The sequence below is a fragment of the Meriones unguiculatus genome, chromosome 7 (genome assembly GCF_030254825.1).
Source record: "Meriones unguiculatus strain TT.TT164.6M chromosome 7, Bangor_MerUng_6.1, whole genome shotgun sequence".
Lineage (NCBI taxonomy): Eukaryota > Metazoa > Chordata > Mammalia > Rodentia > Muridae > Meriones > Meriones unguiculatus.
Window position 1 is genome coordinate 79,815,299 of NC_083355.1, and position 21,792 is coordinate 79,837,090.

At 41.5% G+C, this 21,792-nt stretch overlaps 1 protein-coding gene across 4 annotated transcripts; it reads right to left on the reverse strand.

Moving 5' to 3' along the window:
• Positions 1-861: 861 nt before the first annotated feature.
• Positions 862-21,290, reverse strand: LOC110554582 (dehydrogenase/reductase SDR family member 7-like). Of its 4 annotated transcripts, none has more exons than XR_009592993.1 (9): positions 21,133-21,290; positions 16,665-16,817; positions 10,879-10,985; positions 10,005-10,244; positions 7,019-7,141; positions 6,196-6,411; positions 5,398-5,554; positions 4,088-4,164; positions 862-2,018 (listed from the first exon to the last, which is right to left on the reverse strand). XR_009592993.1 is itself a non-coding variant. In XM_021647254.2 (8 exons), exons 1-7 carry the CDS (start codon positions 21,257-21,259, stop codon positions 4,123-4,125), a joined length of 1,008 nt encoding a protein of 335 aa, XP_021502929.1. In that variant the 5' UTR covers positions 21,260-21,290; the 3' UTR covers positions 862-2,018; positions 4,088-4,122. The 4 variants fall into 4 exon arrangements, 2 of the variants coding, with proteins under 2 accessions (XP_021502929.1, XP_021502928.1); XR_009592992.1 differs by having other exon boundaries at positions 4,088-4,167; XM_021647254.2 differs by lacking the exon at positions 5,398-5,554.
• Positions 21,291-21,792: the final 502 nt, after the last annotated feature.

Genomic DNA, 21,792 nt, shown 5'->3' on the forward strand with positions numbered 1-21,792 from the left:
GAGTGGCCAACGGATGATCAGTCCAACTTGAGGTCCAATGTCATGAGAAGCAGCCCACACATGCCACCGCCTGGATGGCCAGGAACCAGAGGCTGCACAGTCCCAAGATCCTAGATAGAACCAAACATGACTTGGGGGCCAGGGGGAGTCAATGAAACGATTCCTAACGATGTTCTGCTGTACTTGTAGATCAGAGCTTAGCCCGTCATAATAGAGATGTCATTTAGCAACTCATGGGAACAGATGCAGAGAGCCACAGCCAAACACTAGGGGGGTCCAGGAGAACCCTGAAGAAATAGGAGGAAAGATTGTAGGAGCCGGAGGAGGACAGCACAAGGAAGTGGCCCACGGAATCAACTAAACAGGACTCACAGGTGCTCACATAAACAGAATAACCGCAGAGCCTATATGGATCTGACCTAGCTCCTCTATATGTTATGGTTGCATAGCTTGGTGTTCTCGTGGGGCTCCTAACAGGGAGAGTTGGGCTGTCTCTGACTCCTTTGCCTCCTCTTAGGACCCCTTTCCTCCTGCTGTGATGCCTCCCTCGTCCAGCCTTGATGTGAGGGTTTGTGCCTGCTCATCCTGTAACTTGTTATGTTTGGTTGATACCCTTGGGAAGACTGCTCTTTTTTTTTTTTGAAGGAAAACAGAGAAAGAGCGGATCTAGGGGAGAGATCTAGGGGCCGTGGGAGGACTGGAGGGAGGGGAAACTGTGATGAGGATGTAATGTATGAGAGAAGAATAAAAAAAAATTAAAAGCAATACAAACAAACCAAAAATCAAGGTGAGTGGTATTTTAGGAATGACAACTGAGACTGACCTCAGGTCTACAAACATAAACAGACACACACAAAAAAATTAATTAACTGTTATTTTATTCAATTATGTAGTATACATTATCCTTTTTACAATATTCACGGCAATATTTTACTTTTTATTTATTACATGTTGAAAAAGTTAGATAAAAAATGAAAATAAAGCACAAAAGAGGATCACATGCCTAAAATTCCAATATTCAGAAGGCTGTGGAAATAAGACCCTGAGTTACCAGCCTGGGCTACCTGGCCAGCCTTTTTTTAAAAAAAAGTTATTATTTATTTCATGTATATGAGGTGTTCTATCTGCATGTACACTGGCATGTCAGAAGAAAGCATCCGATCCTAGTACAGATAGTTGTGAGCCATCATATGCGTGCTGGGAATTGAACTCAGAAACTCCGGCACAAATAACAGTGCTCTTAACCACTGAGCCATCTCTCCAGTCCCCAGTATCCTTTTTTTTTTAATTTATTAGATATTTATTATTCAAACATTTTTAATTTCTTTTTTAAATTTAAGTTCATTTATATATTTATTTATTACAATTTAGTTACTTTGTATCCCCACCGCAGCACCATCCCTCATCTCCACCCAGTCCCACCCACCATCCCTCTTCTCCCCCTATGCCCTTTTCCCTAGTCCCCTGATAGAGGAGGTCGTCCTCCCCTTCTATCTGACCCTAGTTTATCAGGTCTCATCAAGGCCGGGTGCATCACTTTTCTCTGTGGCCTAACAAGGCTGCACTCCACAGGGGGAGGTGATCAAAGAGCCATACTACTCCTAGGCATATACCCGAAAGATGCCTCAATATTCAATAAGGACATTTGCTCAACCGTGTTCATGGCAGCTTTATTTGTAATAGCCAGAATCTGGAGACAACCTAGATGTCTCTCAACAAAGGAATGGATACGGAAACTGTGGTACATTTACACAATGGAACACTATTCAGCAAATAAAAACAAGGAAATCATAAAATTTGCAGGCAAATGGTGGGAACTAGAAAAAAACCAACAACCTTCTTTTGCAAGATAACAAATATAAAATTATACTTTGGTCTTCAGGTAGTCTTCTGTGCATGAGAAGAGCATTATATATATATATATATATGCTTCCCAGCTACCTTTCTGCAGGTTTGGAAACCACGAGGACCCCCTTCAGTCATTCTTTGTCTTCCATACTTCAAGGGGATGCTGTAGCCTGTAAAATATTAGCAATAAGATGACAAGATCTCTCCTAGTCACCCCAGTGTTTGAAATGTTGTCCTGTTCCGTGATCTCCATCATTAACAAATACCCATTAAGAATATTTAAAATCCTGCTCAAATGCTTATATTGAATTTTTAAAATCACAGCCAAAACCTTAGATCAGCACACAAATACCACCCTGGCTTGGCATCACTGTAACTTCTACGTGGCACAAATACCACTGGTTAGTGTCTATCCCTGGCATTTCATGCATTCTCTTATTCATATTCTTCTGGTTAGTACATCACCTCCATGCTGACTGCCCTTCTAAATATATACAAGCATTTAGAATTTTTAGAAATGCTATATTTGGAAAACAACTCTACCTGAACAAGGACAACAACACATGCTAATGTGGAAGAGGAAGATCACAGGGCCCTACCATAAGACAAAGAATTACAGGCCACAAAGGGATGCTGAGAGTGAGAGAGTCAGCCTTCCTGGGTGAGGGAGCCCCCTAAATGATTATCCAATATCAAATGGTCAACCCTGAAATCACACACACACATAACACTGAACAGGCTTCACAGATTACTCCTATATATTTATGCATATATATGTAATGATAACAATTACATACATAAATGTATTTCATAATAATTAAAGAAGAAGAAGCAATGAGTTTGAGGGGAACAAAGATGGTTGCAGGGAAGGATTTGCAGGAAGGAAGGAAATGTAATTTACTTTAATGTTTAAAATGTAAGTAAAAATAATAAAACGCATAATTTTTTCATATATTATTTAAAGAGCAAAACAAGAAATTATAATCATGCCCATGGTGTGACGTTTTGCTTGCTTGTTTGTTTGTTTTTTAAGACAAGGTCTCTTTGCACAGTCTTGGCTCTTTAGACCAGGTTGGCCTTGAAGTCACAGAGATCTGCCTGCCTCTGCCTCCCCAGCTAGAGTTAAAGGCATGAGCACCACTGCCCAGTGCATCCCAGGATGTGACTTTATTTTGGGGAGATGTGCCATTTACCTCCCCCAAGAATCTGTACTAAGAGAAGCTGAAATTTAATTATTATAGCAAAGTAAAGATTCTTGTGGTCATTGTTCTTTGGTGTTGGTTTAAAATGAAGCATCATATCCAGGAAATGGTACTGAAAAACGAGAGAAGGTCCACTGTGGCATTAAAATGCAGTGATAAAGGATAAGACACTTTTATGTATTCAATACATCCATTAAAGATGGTGTTGGAACGGGAAAATCTGTCCCATTGATCACCTGGAAAAAGTGACTTAAAAAAAACCATTTTTTTCCTTAGGGGAATATTATTATAATCTGAAATTTTCCTGCTTCTTCTTCAGTATAAAACTGTATGTGGTACATGCCTTTAATCTTGGCAGTCAAGAGGTAGAGGCAGAGGCAGAAGGATCACCATGAGTTGGAGGCCAGCCCTGTTTATATAGTGAGTTCCAGGCCAGAAAGCGTTGCACAGCAAGACAAAGGAAAGAAAGAAAAGAAAGAAAGAGGAAAGGAAGGAAGGAAGGAAGGAAGGAAGGAAGGAAGGAAGGAAGGAAGGAAGGAGGGAAGGAAGGAAGGAAGAAGGGAAAGGAGAACCACTTATAACAAATCAATTTATAATCAAATTCTCCAATCAAATCATAATAACATTCAAATCATGTTATTTAGCATATATGTTACACATAAAATAAGTGTTTTTAGTTTATCCAAAAATAAGAGTTGATCTAGGTAAGACCATATTCTTTGAAATCACTAAAACGCAATCCAATACAAGGTGCTGTGTGTGATGATGACGTTTTCTAGACAGATGTTCTGTAAGTGTCACAGAATAGCCTCAACGTGCACCCTTCTGCAAGACTGTGCTCCTGGAGTACCACACTGGGTCCCTCTTCCCCTCTGACAGAGTCTCTGCAATGTCTTTCTTTGCCTTATCATGAAACACTGAAAGTATTAACTAGTATCAAAATTATGTAAACAGTATGTTAATTCCCTCCGACTGTTCAAACTGGAGTTGTCTAGTAGTCCATTCCTATGCTCAAGAAAATTAGTTTTTCATCTTACCACATTGATGGTGGAAAGGGCAGGATTAGGTGGCCTCATTTGCTTGGCCTCTTGTGATAGCTGTTTTCCAGGTAATTCTGCTGAAAAATGGAAGAGAAAGCAAGCCTATTGGGTAACTGTGCTTTATGACAACTCATTTTCTCTAGAACTTCTGGAGTCCGGTGAGAAGCACATTAATCCCTTCCAAGGGTGATACCTCCATGTCCTTTCACCAGGCCCTGTCTCTTAAAGGAGTTTCAGCATGGGGACAAAGCTTGGTAGGATGAACCATATCTAAATGAATACTGAAAGGGATTAAAAGCAGGATAAAGAAGCAATATGGCACCCTCACCTTCATGTCGCCCTTCGTTAGAGTCACAAGAGGGAAACAACCTAAGCATTTACCCTTGTGGCTCCCAAACTCAGCATGAACAGAGACTGAAAGGAGACCAGCCTTGACAACACACCCAGCTGTGCTTGGGAAGTGCCTCTGCCCCTGAGTTCTTCCTTAATGCCCATAACAACTCTAAGCGCTGTTACTGTCATCCATTACCCACTGCGTAGGTGGGCAGCTTGGTTCAGAGAGGTGATCTGCTTAAGGTCCTAGGCAAGTAGGTTTGGGCCTGGGATTTGAACCCAGATATCCCGAACACCAGGCCCCAGATCTGACCCAGGGCACTGAGCTCCCTCTTGGGCAGAATTTTTCCCTCTGGGGGCGCGGAGCTGCAGGCAGCTTCCTAAGCCATCCTCCTGATTTAAAACCCTGGTAGCCCGCCGAAACCATCTCACGTGACCAACACCCAGAAGTACTAGAAAGCTTGTAAGTGATTGCATACAAAGGAAGCTGGTCCCCATTTCAACCTGGAAGATGGCAAGGCCTTCCTCATGATATTCCAATCTCTAATTTTAGAATACCACGTAAATGTCTTTAAGCCTTTTGTTAAAGTTTTCTCTTGGCCTTTCCTTACCCAGTTCATTTTCACTATAACATAGAAAGATAGAAATAGCTGTCTAAAAAATAGAGAAGACTGTTTAATTACTGGTAGATTACATAATCTACAAATTATGGCCCTTTTTATAGTATAGATTTTTATTCATCTGGTTGTGCTGTTGTTCGCCTATTTGGTTGGGGGCAGGTTGTTGTTTGTTTGTTTTAGATACTGTTTCTTTCTTGTGTAGCCCTGGCTGCCCTAGAATTCACAACTCACTGCACAACCGGCTGTTCTACATAGGCCAGGCTGACTTCAAATTCAAAGAGATCTACCTGCCTCTGCCTCCCAAGTGTTAGAATTAAAGGGATGTGTCACCATACCCAGCTATATGGTAATTACCTTTTTTTAGTGGTTGTAACAAGTGTTGGAAAACAGAAGAAACAAGATAGCTTAACAGTTAAGACTTGCTCTTCTTCCAGAGCACCTGAGGTTTGGGTCTTATCACTCAGATCAGGAGGCACACAACCATTCCCAGGGGTTCTGACATTCTTCTGGCCTTCACAGGCACCCACAGACATGGAACAGATACATACGCATACAAATATACAAATACATAAGTAAAATAAATCTTAAAAAAATTGTTGTCACAAAGCATACAGAAGAAACAACTTTAACAATGAAAACAATACACAATAGACTTTCTTATCTTATTTTTTTTTTTTAAGAAACAATTAGTATGTCCCTTCCTCCCTAGTGTTGAAGGAGAGATTTGGAAAGAATGACTGTGGTGTGTGTGTATGTGTGTGTGTGTATCTGTGTGTGTGTGCATGTGCATGCACTGTTTCAGTGTAGTGGGTTGTTTTGAAGGCAGAAAGCTCAGGGGCTAAGTGCCCAGAAGAAGTGGAAGGGAAGAGAAGACATTCCTTCAAGGACCTGGTGACTTCTGAGCTAAGATGGGAAAGCTGGGTGGGAGATGTATGGAAAAAAATCAGGCAGCCTTTGCTTGTTATGTTAAACTTCTGGAATACCTTAGACCAGTGGTGATTTATGGTGAACCGTCAGTTACATATGATGATAAAATATTTCTTCTATATTTTTGGTATTTGTATTGTGAGCTGGGTCTAGAAGCTCTTGAAGATTTTGTATTTTCATACAAGATGAATATATACTACTAGAAAACAAATAGGTCACTCTTACCCAGTCCATTATATATTGGTTAATAATTTTTCCCCAAGTCTTCTTTGAAATTATCCAGTCCAGGAATGGCACATACTGCCACACATAGATTGCAAACAAGACAGGCTGATCAGCTATCCAGACTTCCTTCAGGTCATTGGCCATGGAGACTAGTATTAGCCAGACACAACGGCTCGTTGACATCTTGGGAATGTCTCGTACCTTCTTGCCCAAAACCTAAACATGTTCAAAACGAAAAGGAAGCTAAAGACTTAATCAAGATATTTTACAGAAATGTTATGGTAAGAAGCCAAAGGCTGTTTGCCAGTGGGACTCATGAAAGATGGAGCCTTACAAGTTTCTACAGGCGATAGTGTGTGCCATAATCATCCATGATATTCCACCCGCCTCATAGGAATCATACACAGACCAGTTGAGATAGTACTGGCTAGCTTGAAGGACTAAAGCTCCTCATTTTCTTTACCACAGTGCCTAATGATTGCTACCATCTCAAAAACCACATGAATATCCCACAATAATGAAGCTCTACCCATCTGTGGTAATGGCATAGAAGAGGAGGGAAGGAATTTTACTACCAACTGCAGAGTTATTGCACGGCAGTCGACAGGGCGGCCAACTTAGAACTGATGCTATTGTGATTTTATTAGCCTTATAAAAACTGGATGCCAAACACTGCCAAACATTAGCTTTAACATGTCTCATAATAACAGGGGTTATGTGGTCAAGTCATAAGTACTTCTGACAAAAACCCTGATCTATATGATTCAACAGTCTGGGATAAATAGGAAAACATTCCAACTATTTTCTAATTTTAAATGTTTACCTTAGTGACTTCTCCAAGAAAACAATTCTGGTAAATATTCGAATGCACAGGTCCTGGGCAAATGGTAGACACTGTTACACCCGGGTAGTCATAAAGTTCAGCGTGGAGTGCATTTAAAAAACCCTGATAGGCAATAAAAGAAGAAAGCAACAAAATTAAATACAGGTCTCATTTCAGAGCTTCATGATTTGAGGAAGTGTATTCTAAAATAACTGAGTAAAAGATAGTGTGAACAACCCTTGAGGCGACCAGAGCAGGTACTTGTAGATCATGCCAGATCCCAGGGGTTCAATAAATGATAACAGGAGCTTCTGTCATCAATGCTTCTACGGCAGACAAGCACCAAGCAGGAACTAGACTTACTTATTATCTTTGAAGACTGCTGTATGCCCTCCTCATACTAGTCTTCACATTCCAGGCATACACCTGGCAAAACACACCCACATAATATATACATCTAAACACACATATACATATACGCATACAGATGCATACGCATACACACATACATTGGATAAGCTCTTAGACCTCATCAGAGAAGTTTGTGAATCACAAAATGGACTCAATGAGTTATTAAAAGGGAAGAAGAAGAAGAAGAAGAAGAAGAAGAAGAAGAAGAAGAAGAAGAAGAAGAAGAAGAAGAAGAAGAAGAAGAAGAAAACACAGGAAGTTGGGGGTGGATGGGAATGATCTTAGAGGAGCTATGGAGAGGCATGCGGCCTGCCTATGATAATACATTGCGTGCACATATGAATTCTTAAAAAAGAAAGGACTTAATAAAAAATTGTATGTTTTTAAAAAGAATAGTCCAACTTTCCAAACTTAAAGATACGACAGAGATGTGAAGGATGAGCAAATAAACAGAAATCTTTTTTTTTTTCTCCTTACGTTTCTAAACTAGGGAATATTCCCAGAACGCATTGTTTTAAGAGAGGGACAGCTAACGAAATGCTTAAATCGTTTACCCAAGATGTTTGGGAAAGCGGGTTTGGAGCAGCACTTGGGGGTGCTGGAGAACTCAGCTCTATCATAGTGGTCTGCCAAGAGACGGGGCCCCAGATGTACACAGAACCGGTAGATCTTTCAGCACTGGTTACTTTAACTGTGGTGGTAGTGGCGGACTCAAACTGTGGACTGTGTGGTCTTCTGTGGGTGGCCTTGGCATTTCAGAGCCAGCTTGCCTTTGGTTGGGTGTGTTTACAGGAACGGGGCTGATAAGGTTTTGAAGTGGTTTCTGCAGTCTATTTGTTTTAAGATAGTTTGCAAGCGTCTGCAAGCCGGAGTCATTCTTAACTCTACTGAACATAAATATCTAGCCCATTCTATTTCTCTTAAAAAGGTGCATCCATATCTGATTCAGCAACACGGAAAGGTTTGCTGCCAATAAATGTGACATCCTCCCCTGCCTCCCTCTCCCCCCACCCCCACCATACAGCTTAGGAATGGTAAAGGCTTCTGCAGGCAGAGACAAGTGGTGCCTGACCCAGGGATGGGCCAAAACAATATGCCTGTTGAAGGTATGGAGAGGCTCCCATACCTTTTGCCAACTGGTGCTCTGTGGCAAAAGAAACGGACACCAAGCAGCCAACACAGAAACACTAACCTCTCTCTTTGTGTAAAGTCACATCAAGTATAGTGTAAGAGCTTCCATAACAAAATCACTATAAATTTTACTGAAAACTGAGAGGAAAAAAAATGTGCTTTATACAGGAAAAAAAAAAAAAAAAAAAACAAAACAAAAAACCCTCCTAACCTCAGTATTCAATTACCAAAATACTGCTCTCATTGACTAAAGCCTCAATTAGTCACATTTTTAAAAATTGGAATTATTGTGTGTTTGTGTGTGTGTGTGTGCGTGTGCCATGCATGTGGAGATCAGAGAGCACCTTTGGGTAGCTGGTTCTTGACTTCCACTGAGGAATTAATCTCAGGTGAGCCAAACTTGCAGAGCAAGTACTACACCACCTCACAGGCCCATCAACTGGGCACATTTGCCAGCCCACTAAATCCAGTAATAAAAGAGAACCTTGGAAGACAGGTGAGAGAGCTCGTCTGGTTTCTACGAAGGGCAGTCTACATGTCTTAAAAGCCTGAGGACCAACAGATGAGGCGGTCTGTTCTCAACTGCATCTGCCTGAAATGGGGCTGTTTCTACAGAAGGTTGATTGACAGGCCATTACCAAATCTGAGGAAAGCATCCAAGATGCAGCCCTTCCTCACTAAGCCTTTGGCAGCGGAAGGGTTCTGTTGGACCATGCCTTCAATTTCTGTGGAACTATGGTGACCTGAACTAGTGCATCGTACAATTCCAATGGTAAAATGCTCCATTAAAACTTCTGGAACTCACTCTGTAGATCAGGCTGGCCTCAAACTTAGTGAGTCAATGGCCTCTGCCTCTCAAGCACCGGGATGAAAGGCGTGCACCGCCACCTCCCTGCTTTGTTTTCCCTCTTAAACCAAGCTAAGAATTCATCTGGATCTTATACTTGCTACTCTCAAGGTAAAACAAAACAGGCTTTTCTACTAGGCTTTGTCTTGCTGGTTTCAGGAAACCAGAATGAATAGAGTCCTTGTTTCCTTAGGAGGGATGTGGAGCCCAGGACCAATCCCCAGGGAGTCCTGCATACAGAGTAAGAGCAGATAAGAAAGGGTAGACTCTCAGTTTGCCTTGAAAATGTGGTAAAAGGCTAAGGCAAAAGACAACGAATGCTTGCTAGAGCAAAAACAATCTTTCTCCTCAGGATTCACCTCAGCGTGCAGCAGCATGCAGGCGCACAATTAAAAAAAAATATATATATCTGTTGGCTAGGTAATGAACATGTGCAGGTCAAATATTTTTTGGTCATTTACTGTTGCTATACTCTCAGAGTTCTTTTCCTGTAGCCCCACATTTTCCCCTTAGTTTCATCAACCTCACTCCCTGATGGACAAATCCCCCATCTACATTGATGTTGAGGCGAACATAGTTGAGTTGAAGCAGCCTTACCCGAAGAGCGTGTTTGCTGCCACTGTACGCACTGCAAAGTGGCACAGGCATAATTCCCGCGATGCTATTCATGATCACAATCTTTCCTTGATTTCTCTCCATCATATGAGGTAGAACACACTTGGTCAAGGACACCGTCCCTAAGTAGTTCACATCTGTTATCAACTTGAAAACATCCAGGTTGGTGTCTGCAGCGAAGGAATAGTGGGATATTCCACCATTGTTGACCAGAATGTCAATCTAGTTAAATAAAATCAGAGAGATGATTCTTTAGAGGCGATCTATGAATGGACTGACAGAATTCCTAGTGAAGAGTGGTTAGGTTGTTAATTGGATGCATCAGTACAGCAATGTTACATTTCTAAAGTCAACAAAAGGAAGATAAAATCAAGCCAAGTGCTGTGATGCACGCCTTTAATCCCAGCACTTGGGAGGCAGAGGCAGGAAGATCTCCGTGAGTTCCAGGCCAGCCTGGTCATGTATTCCAGGACAGTCAAAGCTATATAGTGAGACCCTGTCTTGAAACAAAATACAAGCAAACAAAAAAGAAGACAAATCAATACAATCCACCTATTCAGGTTGAGCAGTATTTCACAAAATATATCAAAACTCATGAATATCAATGTTGGGGTGATTTTTTTTCTCCTTTGCCCACAATAGGAATCGAAAGTTTAAAAGGCAAGAAAGATTCTAATGACCTAAAGTCCAAGACCCAGAGATGAAGAGATCCAAGTACACACCCAACCCACTAATGCATCTCCGTGCTTGAGTCTCTTTGAATGAGTGGCCACAGATAAGAGTCTCTTTGGAAATTTTAACCAAGCTGGGAAAAGTGATACAATACATATTTATATCAACAAAAACTGCTACTTACTCTCCCAAACTCCTGGAGGATGGCTTTCATAGCTGTGTCATGGGAACTTGTGTCAGCCAGGTCAAGGGGCAACACCAGTATATCTCTTTCTTTCATATTGCCATTCTCTAAATTAAGACACAACAGCCTATCAGTGAGAAAGCCGTGCTACAACTCAATCAAGCTCTTCCTGCTCTCCGTAAGTCTGTCCCTCACCCCCACCTTCCAAAAGGGATGAAGGGGATGAGTGAAACTTGGAAAAGGACTATGGCAAAATCGAGATTAGCCTACAGCAAAACAAAACGAACAACAACAACAAAAACCCACAGCTCATTTAGAGGTATAGAGTTATGTTTGTTTTGAAATATGCTCACAATGTATCATTGTTCTTCTTTCTTTTAATTTGGTCGGTCAACTAAACCCCAGACTTCATACCAGCCAAGAAGCACTTTACCGAAGTGCCAAATCCCCTTCTCCAACCTTTAGTTGTTCTTTCACACAGTTCCAAAATCAGTGGGTTTCATTTAGATCATGTAGAAGCTCAGAACTCCTTTGCCAGACTAAATAGACCAGCAGACACTAAGAAGTAAATTTTGTTATTTTGCGGAATTAGAGACTGAACCTTTGTCCTCACCCATGCTAGGCAAGTGCTCTGCCCTGATCCACCCCCCCCCCAAGCCTTTAATGAGGTGATGATTTATAAAGCACAGAGACTAGATTGCCTACACAGGTGTTAGGCAGTACAGTTTCCTTCCTCCAAGCCCCATCCCAGGCAGGAGACCCATCCCACATACATGGTGTTGAAGGATATTTGATCCCAATGTGAACCCTGAAAATGTGTTACTGGAAAAACTTGTTTCTAGTTGCAATGTAGCTCAGCCCTAGCATACCCCTTTGGTTCAAGAGCTTTCTGTCTGAGTATTGTAAACAAGATTAAATAAAGTTATCCCTAGGTCAAAAGGTGGAGTAAGCAAGCAGTTGACAGAGAGTGAACATAGGAAAAAAGAAAACATAGAGAGAAAGTCAAAGTCAGGAAGCTGATAGATAGATGCACAGGAAGTGGAAGGAAGGGACTTTCAGTCTGAGGGGTTTTGTTTTGTTTGTTTGTTTGTTTGTTTTTTGTTTTTAAAGATTTATTTATTATGTATACACTGTTCTGCCTGGATACCAGATCTCATTATAGATGGTCATGGGCCACCATGTGGGTGCTGGGAATTGAACTCAGGACCTTTGGAAGCACAGCTAGTACTCTTAACCTCTGAGCCATCTCTCCAGCCCCAAGTCTGAGGGGTTTTTGAGACAGTATAGAGAAGGCACAGTCCTTCTTTGGCGACTTCAGGTGAAGGAGGAAGGTCAGCTGGGTGCCTTCTTTGCCTCTCTGAGCTAGCAGCTTTCACCCTAGTATCTGGCTCCCAAATCTTTATTGGTAAAATCGATTGTTTGAGATTTTGTTTTTATAACAAACAAACAAAAGCAACTTTTGGCCCTCTACTATGTGGCATGACCCCATGGACAGAGAAATCATGCCATCTGTGGACAAAATGAGAAACCATCAAATTTCTTAAGTCTCCTGGGAAGGTCTCAAGGAGAGAATTAAGGATGGGAAATACCACAACACAAGGCATGAGGACCCTGTACGGTGCTACATTAGATGGCTTGAAAATAGAAGCAGAAAATGAAAAATGTAAATGACTTAACCGAGATTGACATAATTCCAATCATAATTACTATCAGCCTGGTAATTCATATTTTATCCTTAATAGCCATAGTGGATTTCTGGAATCCACTATGTCTCAAAGAAAAAAAAGCTTTAGAGATACAGGAAAAAGAAAAAAATATGAAAAGTGAATTGATAAGCTACAAGCCTTAGAAGAAAAATTAGAAAGACTTAGAAATAAAAGTGAAAAGAATACTCAGACACAGAGAGAGGAATTTAGGCAACAACGTACCATACCACTGCATGATGAAACTGAAGGGGGCTACTCAAGGTTGTTGGAAAACCAACCTTAGTTCATCCAGTTACTGTACAAGATGTTCCAGGAGATGACAGGCACCTCCAAGATTACAAAGAAGTTAAATGGAATCCTATAGACGTATTACATGTGAAGAGATTTGAGAATCATGCCTATGATATGCATTCATCCTATGAGCAGATATTAAATTCATGGGCACCTCAGAAGAGAATAATATCCCAAGACTAGAAAGAGTTGGCAAAAATAGAGTCAAACCCAAGGTGTACTAACTGGGGAGTCTCTGGGACTCCCCCATAGCATGGGATCAGCTGCCTGCTCACACACTGCCAATCTCTAAGCAGCCACCAGATGCTTCTAGTACAAAAAGGAGAAAAGCTCCCACTGGGAAGAAATCTCTGTCAGACATCTGCTTTGTGACTTGTCTGTGGTCAACACCAGCCTACATGGTAGGAAAGATAAAAAGACTCCAATTCAAAACTCTGTCCCTTCCTGATACCTAGCCAACTAAACTTTAGAAGCCCAAGAAAAGAGTTAACCACCCTATACTCCACCTTCCCCTTACTTGTGCATCTGTTTCTTTTTCCCCACTATATGGTCAGTATTTTTGATATTTTATTTTCTTAAAAATAAGCGTTTATATTTTTCTTTGAATTCCTCTTTCTCACATTTACCTAATTCTGTTGTTTATGTACTGCCCTTTATTGTACCATCTTTTAAAAAGTTGGCAACAGAGAAGGGAAAGGCAGTAGCATGGGTTCCAAATCCAGCAAGGAGACTGAGATGCTGACAAAAGCCAAACCGAAATAAATAAGCAAAGAGAAGCTCATGGTAGAATGAGTTCTCAATAAACTAGATCAAGCTGGAAAAAAAAAAAAAAGAACCTGAGCACTGAAAGCAAAGGAGCAGTACCACATTCAAACATGAAGAAGAAGAAGGAGAAGAAGGAGAAGAAGGAGAAGAAGGAGAAAGAAGAAGGAGAAGAAGGAGAAGAAGGAGAAGAAGGAAGGAGAAGAAGGAGAAGAAGGAGAAGAAGGAAGGAGAAGAAGGAGAAGAAGGAGAAGAAGGAGAAGAAGGAAGGAGAAGAAGGAGAAGAAGGAGAAGAAGGAGAAGAAAGAAAGAAATTAGTTAAATTGTTGGGGAGAGGAAAGATCAGTGATCAGGGATAAAAATCAGTGATATAGAAAACCTATTCAATAAAATACAGAGTGAGACTCTCCAAATCTAGGGAAAGAAATAGACAGTCAAGACTAAGAGTACTTTGAACCCAAGAAGACATGAGTGGAGAAGAATGTTCCCTGATACATTATAGTCAAAATACACAAATGAAGTGTAAAAACATGCAACGATGAAAAAACAAAAAAACAAAAAAACAAAAAACATTATAAACCATGAGGGAAAAAGTCCTGCTTATTTACAGAGGCACAGACAGGGGATAACATTGGTCCTCTCAGAAGAGATCTTGGAAGTCAGGAAGCATGGATGCTTAGCATCCTGAAAGCAATAATCACCAACGAAGACTGCCATATCCGGAAATTGCATCATCATGGTGAAATAAAGTCCTCCCAAATTAGGCACAAATCAATCAATTCCTAAGTACCATGCCCTCACTGAAAAAGGTGTTTAAAAGAATCCTATCCATAGAGGAGGAAGAAATATAATCTCCATCAATAATTAGAGCAACACAATATACCTCCTGGGAGGAGCTGATAAACAAAACAAAACAAACAAACAAAAACTGAAAAACAACCAGTCGTGTCCAGCAGAGTAAACCAGCAAACAACTAAAGCAAACTAAAACAAAACAAAACAAACAAACAAAAAAAAAAAACAGACAATTAAGACAACCAAAAATGAAACATGATTCCAAGAACTAACGAAACTAATCCTCTCAAGAGCAACCCTGAATGTGAGTTCTCCTACCTCTCCAAGAAGGTGCACACCATCTTACCGGATTAAAAAACAAGACCCAACTGTTTTTTATAAGAAACACACAAACCGGCAAAGACCATCCCCCCTCCCCCCCCACAGAGTCAAGAAAATAATGAAAGTCAATCTATCAAGTAAGGGGATGGAGAGATGGTTCAGTGGTTAAGAGCGATGTCTGCTCTTCCAAGGGACCCGGGTTCAACTCCCAGCACCCACATGGCAGCTCACAACAGTCCATAAGCAGTTCCAGGTGGTCTGACACCCTAACACCAGTGCACATAAAATAAAATTAAATAAATTAAAAAAAGACATCAAGTAAATATAATCCAAAACCAAACATTAGTTATATATGTCACAATAAAAGAGCCTTGATCCAAAAGTAGAAGAGGATCACTAAATCAAAAAGAGATGATACATCAGAAATATAAAGCAATTGTAAATATATATGAACTGAATAATAGGGTACCTAATTTTCTATAACAGGACATAAAAGGGAAGCTAGGTCCAAATAAAATAATAATGGGTGACTTTAATACCCCACCGTCAACAGAAAGATCATTCAAACAAACAAACAAACAAAAATCTGGAAATAAATTGCAGTTAAACCTCACAATAAATAAAAAACTGACAGTCTTCTACAGGATGTTCCACACCCTGTGGGCTACCCTTGCTTACTAGAAAGCCCATCATGCTTTCTTGAAAGCAGATAACACTTTTAGACCGTTAAAGTGATCCTAACAAATACCAAAAGCCTCAGAAGAATTTCTTGTATTTTAACAGAACAAAATGAAATAAAACTAGAAAAAACTAACAAGAGACATGAAGGGGTGTGTGTGAGTGTGTGTGTGTGTGAGTGTAACATGAAAGTAGACAAGAAACTGCTCAGGGTTAGAAAATGAGCTAATGGGAAATCGGGGGAGGGAAAAAGGAGACATGGGGAATACATTCAACATTCAATACAGTTGAATAAAACTTTTCAAAATGTAAAGCACTTCTTTAAAGCAATGGGAAGGCTCGCCTCCTGATTCACCCTCAAGCCAAAGAACCGTCAAAATGTTTCCTTTGCTCCACCAGAGCAGGAATTTCAAGTTACACGGTAAGGCAGATCATTGTAAGAAGTAGCACTGTCCACAGATGCCAGGGCCTTTGAAAACAGAATCATGAAAGAGGAGTGTAGCCTCGATGGGCAGTAATGGGGCAACAAGGTTTCCTTGCTAAATAGGTAGCACAGCCAGGAAAGTCAACAGCTAAAAGACAAGTCATCCAAAAATATATTCTGGGAGGAAAAAAAAAGCGAAATTATCTCAGTTTGGTTACTAAATGTTCTTTAGTTAACAATGGCTTTTTCTTTTTTTTTTTTTTTTTTTTTTGAGCCTGCTTTCTATTGAACACAACTATATTAAAACTCAAAGAGAAAGAAAGAAAGAAAGAAAGAAAGAAAGAAAGAAAGAAAGAAAGAAAGAGAGAAAGAAATTAAGAAAGAAATTAAGAAAGAAAGAAAAGACAAAACATAGCATGCCTGACCCCTCACAGGAATACCTACCATATCAAGCTGCATTTCAGTGGTCACATTTGCATGTCATGAATAAGAGCCGACCTATTTTTCCTCCCAAGCAAGTCACAAGTCATTTGATCGTTATTCCACCAACGTGGAGAGAATGGGTGGTTCTACCTAAGGCAAGAATCTGTGCCAAAATGAAAGTAGAAAGAAACGTGGCTGAAAAGAAGGAAAAGCCTAGCAAGTGTGGCTGCTTAAGAAGTGGCAGTCGAGGAGGCTGGGCAGTGCACGTGAGCTCTGGAGCCGGCCCGGGCTGCACAGGACAGTCCACCTTCCCTCAGTTCCCCAAGCTGCACTAGAGTCTGGACTCTCACTTGTAGGAAGCCCAGCTCTTGTAAGGAGTCCACTCACCCAGGCATCGTCTCTTCACCCGCTCCAGCTCCTGCGTCCTTCGGGCTGACAGCACCAGAGACACTCCGAGCTTCGATAACTGGAAAGCCAGCTCCTCGCCAATGCCACTGGAGGCCCCAGTCACCCACACCACCATGCCAGTCAGGACCTGTTCTGTGGAAGGTGGAGGAGGGTTGGCAGGACCATACGCGGGATGGTGATACTCACGTATTAAAGAGAAGCAAAACAGGAATGAAGAATAAGTGAGGCAGCTGGGTGTGGTGGCTCACACCTTTAGTCCCAGCACTTGGGAGGCAGAAGTAGGTGAATCTCTGGGAGTTCAAGGCCAAGCCTGGTCTACAAAGTGAATTCCAGAAGAGCCAGAGCTAGAGAGAGAGACCCTGACTCAAAAATGACAACAATGAAAAAATAAAATAAAATTTAAACCGTGCCATTAAATATGACAACCTACTAGGCGAAACTTAAATTTTCAAATCTCCTAAGATTTCTTAAAAAGCACAAATATATGTTTTTCTCTCCATCCAATATTTTGTATATTTCAGAATTCTTGGTAAAATTTTCAGCCTTTTATTCTAACTCCAATAGTTTCATTCTAACACTATTTATCTATGTATTAAATAAAGAAAATTAAAGGTGCTAAGTAGAAATGAGTTGTCTGGACTCAATTTTTTTATCCCTTACATGGGAGATTCACATTAAAAAACTGGGCCCCTTCCAGTTTTCAGTTCTATTATTCCAGGTTGTGTGTGTTGGGGGGGGGGTTTACAGTTGTTGGTAAGAATCTGGATTTAAATTCTGGTCAACGGTACGATCGGATCATCCTCCACTTAAAAGCAATGCTGTTTTCTTTTGCCAATCATATCTGGTATCTGTCAGACACTGCCTTACTGTAAACAAGCTCCCCGATGTACAGGCTCTCATTGTAGGAGGCCGTAGTAGCTCATACAAGATGCATTCCGTAGGGGAGAAATGTGAATCATGGTCTCCAAGCATCTCTGTCGCTATAAGGACTGCCCAAACGGTGCAGCAGCCACACAAAGGCAGGTAGTGGTGCTGGGGACCATAATCGCCAGGGTCTTTCTGAACCTTAGACCACAGTGAACTTCCTGTCTTTAAGAAGGTCAGAGTTGTGGGAGTACCAGAGTTGTGGGAGTACCAGGGATGTGGCTCAGCTTAGATAAAGCTTGTCTAGCATTCATTACATCCTGGGTGCTGTCGCCCGCACAGCATTAGATGGCTGTAGTGGCACACACCTACAATCCCAGCACTCATAGGCAAAGGCAAAAGGGTCAGGAACTCAAGAGTATCCTCCTTAGATACAAAGCAAGTAAGTTTGAGGTTAGGCTGGGTAACATGAAACCTTTAAAAAAAAAATGCAAACAAAACAAACAATCCTCTCCCCAAGGCTCAGGGTCCATCAAGGAAGAGAGGACAGGAAGGTCGGAAGAGAGAGAGGTTGTGGAGGGCCTGAACAGAGATGTCTTCACTGTGTGACAGGGCCTGGGCACTCATGACCTCACAGCAGATCTGGTTGACTACACCACACCCTGATAAGATCAGCCAACATTACAGCAAGGAAAGGGGAAGAGGCTCCTGGGTCTCCACCCTGAGCTGTTGACAGATGATGGCTTCTGAGACAGTCAGGTTTCTTGTTTTGTTTTGTTTTCAAGGTAAGGCCCATGGTAGGTAAACCAGACTTGAATGGGTAGCCCAACATCCTTGAGTATACGGGAAACACCAATTGGCCTTACTAAATTTGGGGGTTGAGGGAGAGAACAAACAAAAGAAAAAAAGAGCATCAAGTTAGGGGCGGGATGGGGTGGATCTGGGATGCTCTGGGGAGGGAAAAGGGATAAATAAAAATATATTGTATTCACAGACTTCTCAAAGGGTTAATAAAGATAAGTATTTTCTAAAACTATGTGAGGTTTGACAAAAATAGCAAACAAAGTATCACATATATTCAAATCCCAATTTGGGTTTAGAGGTTTATTAGCCCTCTATCGGATGTAGAGTTGGTAAGGATCTTTTTCCTAGTTTGTAGGTTGTTGTTTTGTTTTGTTGACAGTGTCCTACGCTTTACAGAAGCTTTTCCATTTCATGAGGTCCCATTTACTGATTGTTGATCTTAGAGCCTGAGCTCTTGTTATTATTGGAACAGTTGTCTCCTGTGCCAATGAGTTCAAGGCTCTTGCCTGATTTTTTTCTTCCAACAGATTTAGTGTGTCGGGTTTTTTGTTGAGGTCTTTGATCCACTTGGACTTTAATTTTGTGCAGGATAATAGATATGTTCCAGATGTAGAAAATGCAGTTTTTCAGATTTAAAAATTAATTTTTTTATCTTACTCCTGAGTCTATGGATTTTAGTATGATTATCTTTTACTTCACAGCTAATACCTACTTCTAAGTCGCTATGTATCAGGGAACATTGGGAGAACTTGGAGGAGGAGACAGAGGGAGACTGTGGGCAGGATGTACTGTATAAGAGATGAATTAACCCAAAATAAGGGTTCTAGTGTGCTGTTCCAAAATGGCTCAACAAAAGAGTTTTAAGAAGTTCTGGCTCCATCACACAGCCCAGCACACAGCTCCAGCACATGGCCCAAGCCTCCATCACACGCCTCCATCACTCGGCTCAGCAGTCTACATCTCCTGAGTGTGTGCTCTTTGTCTTCACTTCTCTCCACTGCGGGATAAGAAATCACACCCCACCACAGGACTGTTGGGAAAACTAATTAAAGCTGCAAAATTCTCAGAGCATAAGAGGGCGCATACTTGGCGCTGAAGAAATGCCAACTGTATTTATCACTGAAAACAAACCTTAAGTTTCGCCATGTGAGATTCGGGCATGGGAATGAGGAGAGATTCTCTCCAGAAAGTTTCAGAAGAGGCAGAAATGATGATTGCCACTAGAGAGGGCATAAAGGAAGACTGGAAACTTGTATTTTGCCTTTCTTAATTTTTAAAGAGACAAAATATAGTCTACAGAAAGGAAACTTTTCTCTTTTCAAGTCTCCAGAAAGCATGTCCATATTCCATTTTATGCTGCTTTAAGAATTGGTGTTTATTTCTGTGTCCCTTCAACCTCATCCCATCTTAAGTCCCTTGAGACATTTTTCCGTAAAACTGGACCTTACAAAATGTTAATTCCACAAACACACGATATATTCACCTATAATCTGTACATAGAACTGTGCATTCATATACATAAAAGAAGTTTGATGGGGGGGTAGTCTTTTGTCAATCTAGGTTTAAGAAAGACTAATTATTTTTAAGATTAAGTTAAAAATTAAAAGCCACTAACATTTTATGTCTTGTTTCAATATGACTTGTGGCGCTACATATAACTACTTTATTTTTACTGACTTTGTAGCTGTTAATCATTGATTTTCCTTTTGGTGGGTTGAATGACTTTTGTAGGATTACATAATAAAAATAATTTTATTTTAAAGAAGCAATTTATTTTGTTTCATTCTCCAAGTCCAAGTTTACACAAAACTACCCAACATGAAACACCTATGAGTCTTTGGCTGCCAAAATGAAGAGATTAATCAAAAGAAGGTTCTCTTATCAAACACGAAAGTGATATCAAACGCTCTCATTTGGAAGAGAAAGTCCACCTGGGATAGCTACTTGCTCCCCTAAACTTTTCTGTGCACTGGCTGCCAGTTCTGCACGAGTTATGCCCTAAAGATTTTGGTCTGTAGGGGTGAGTTTTACAGGGAAACAGGAAGAGGAAAATATATTATCAGTTGTGTAGTGCCCAACTACTCCAGCCAGTTTTCACCCACTCAGCATAGCAAACATTGTCTTCTGAGTTAACACTTCCAAGCAAATGTCACCAAAAACTGTGGGTACGAGACCAGGATTAATTCGACTGGGTCCTCAGAATACAAAGTCTACCTGAGAGCATGCCATTTACGTAATGCCTGCCTCTAGGGCTGTGCTGAATTGAAGGTCAGAGGTTGTGAAATGCTGGGCACACTCGCTACAGAGCAAACAGCGTAAGTTCGATCACGGAGCCCAGAGATTGAGGTCTATCGAATCCAAAGCAAGGCGTGGACCAAAAGACAACTGGTGGAATCCCTCCCCTCTAGGGCACAAGAATCATGTTACTTCAGAAAGAAATTCTGGGTCCTTTACGGGTTGTCTAAGATTCCTCTTGCAGGCTTTGCAGAGCGAGAACCCTAGGATGAACACTTTTGGGATGAAGAGGCACCTTAGCATGGCAAAGTGCTCACTGCTCCCCACAATTATCTTTGTCTGATAATGCCTTCGATCTCTGACATTCCTGGGAGACAAGGTCTTAAGGTTTGGCAACCTCTTAAGAGAGGTTTCCCAGCCTGGAAGGCAAAAACTTTCTATCTTTAGATAGAGGCAGGCCATATGAGTACCAAACGACTCTTCCTCCCTATCCCTCAACTTTGGGAACAACAGGACCGACCCAGCTGAGAACAGGACTCCTCACCTGGACGCCTGCCCAGCCACGCAGCCCACAGCAGTGTCAGGTCGGTATCAGTGCGCAGAAAGCTCAGCAGCCAGAGCGCTGGCAGCAACAGGGCGCACAATGCCAGCAGCCAAAGCGCCACTTCCATCTCTGCTAGTGGAAAGCAGCAAAAGCTGTAGGACAGGGCTAGCTGCAGAGCTATATACTGCTCTGAACTGTGGCTCCACCCAGAATGAGGGTGGGCGGAGAAGTGTGGGAGGGGTAAGTGTTGCTGGTGACCCAGGAGCAAACCACCAACTCTATTCAGAGCTGCACTACCTATGAACCTGGGGGATGATGATTCCAAGCGAGCACAGACACTGACTGGATGTCTAATGAAATGTTGCAATGGGAACAACACCACCACCAACAACCAAAAAAAAACACATGAATGACTTAAATACTTACGAATACTTCAACTGGTGGGGCGTGGTGGAGTGCATGCCTGTGATCCCAGCACTCGGGATTGGCAGAGGCAGGCGTGTTGCCGTGCATTCGAGGCCAGCCTGGTCTGCGAAGCGAGTCCAGGACAGCCAAGGCTACACAGACAAACCCTGTCTCGGAAAAACCCAACAAAAGAATATCCCACAGGCTCCGTGTTCAACGCTTTAAGAAGGAATCTCTTGAAGAGTTGTTTTGCAG

Coding starts and splice junctions, on each gene's coding strand:
- LOC110554582 (XM_021647253.2), bottom strand. CDS start 21,259: ATGGAAGTGGCGCTTTGGCTGCTGGCATTGTGCGCCCTGTTGCTGCCA. Junction 6,412..7,018: donor TTCTTGGAGAAGTCACTAAG/GTAAACATTTAA, acceptor GAACATGTTTAG/GTTTTGGGCAAGAAGGTACG. Junction 4,168..6,195: donor ACCAATATATAATGGACTGG/GTAAGAGTGACC, acceptor TCCATTTTTCAG/CAGAATTACCTGGAAAACAG.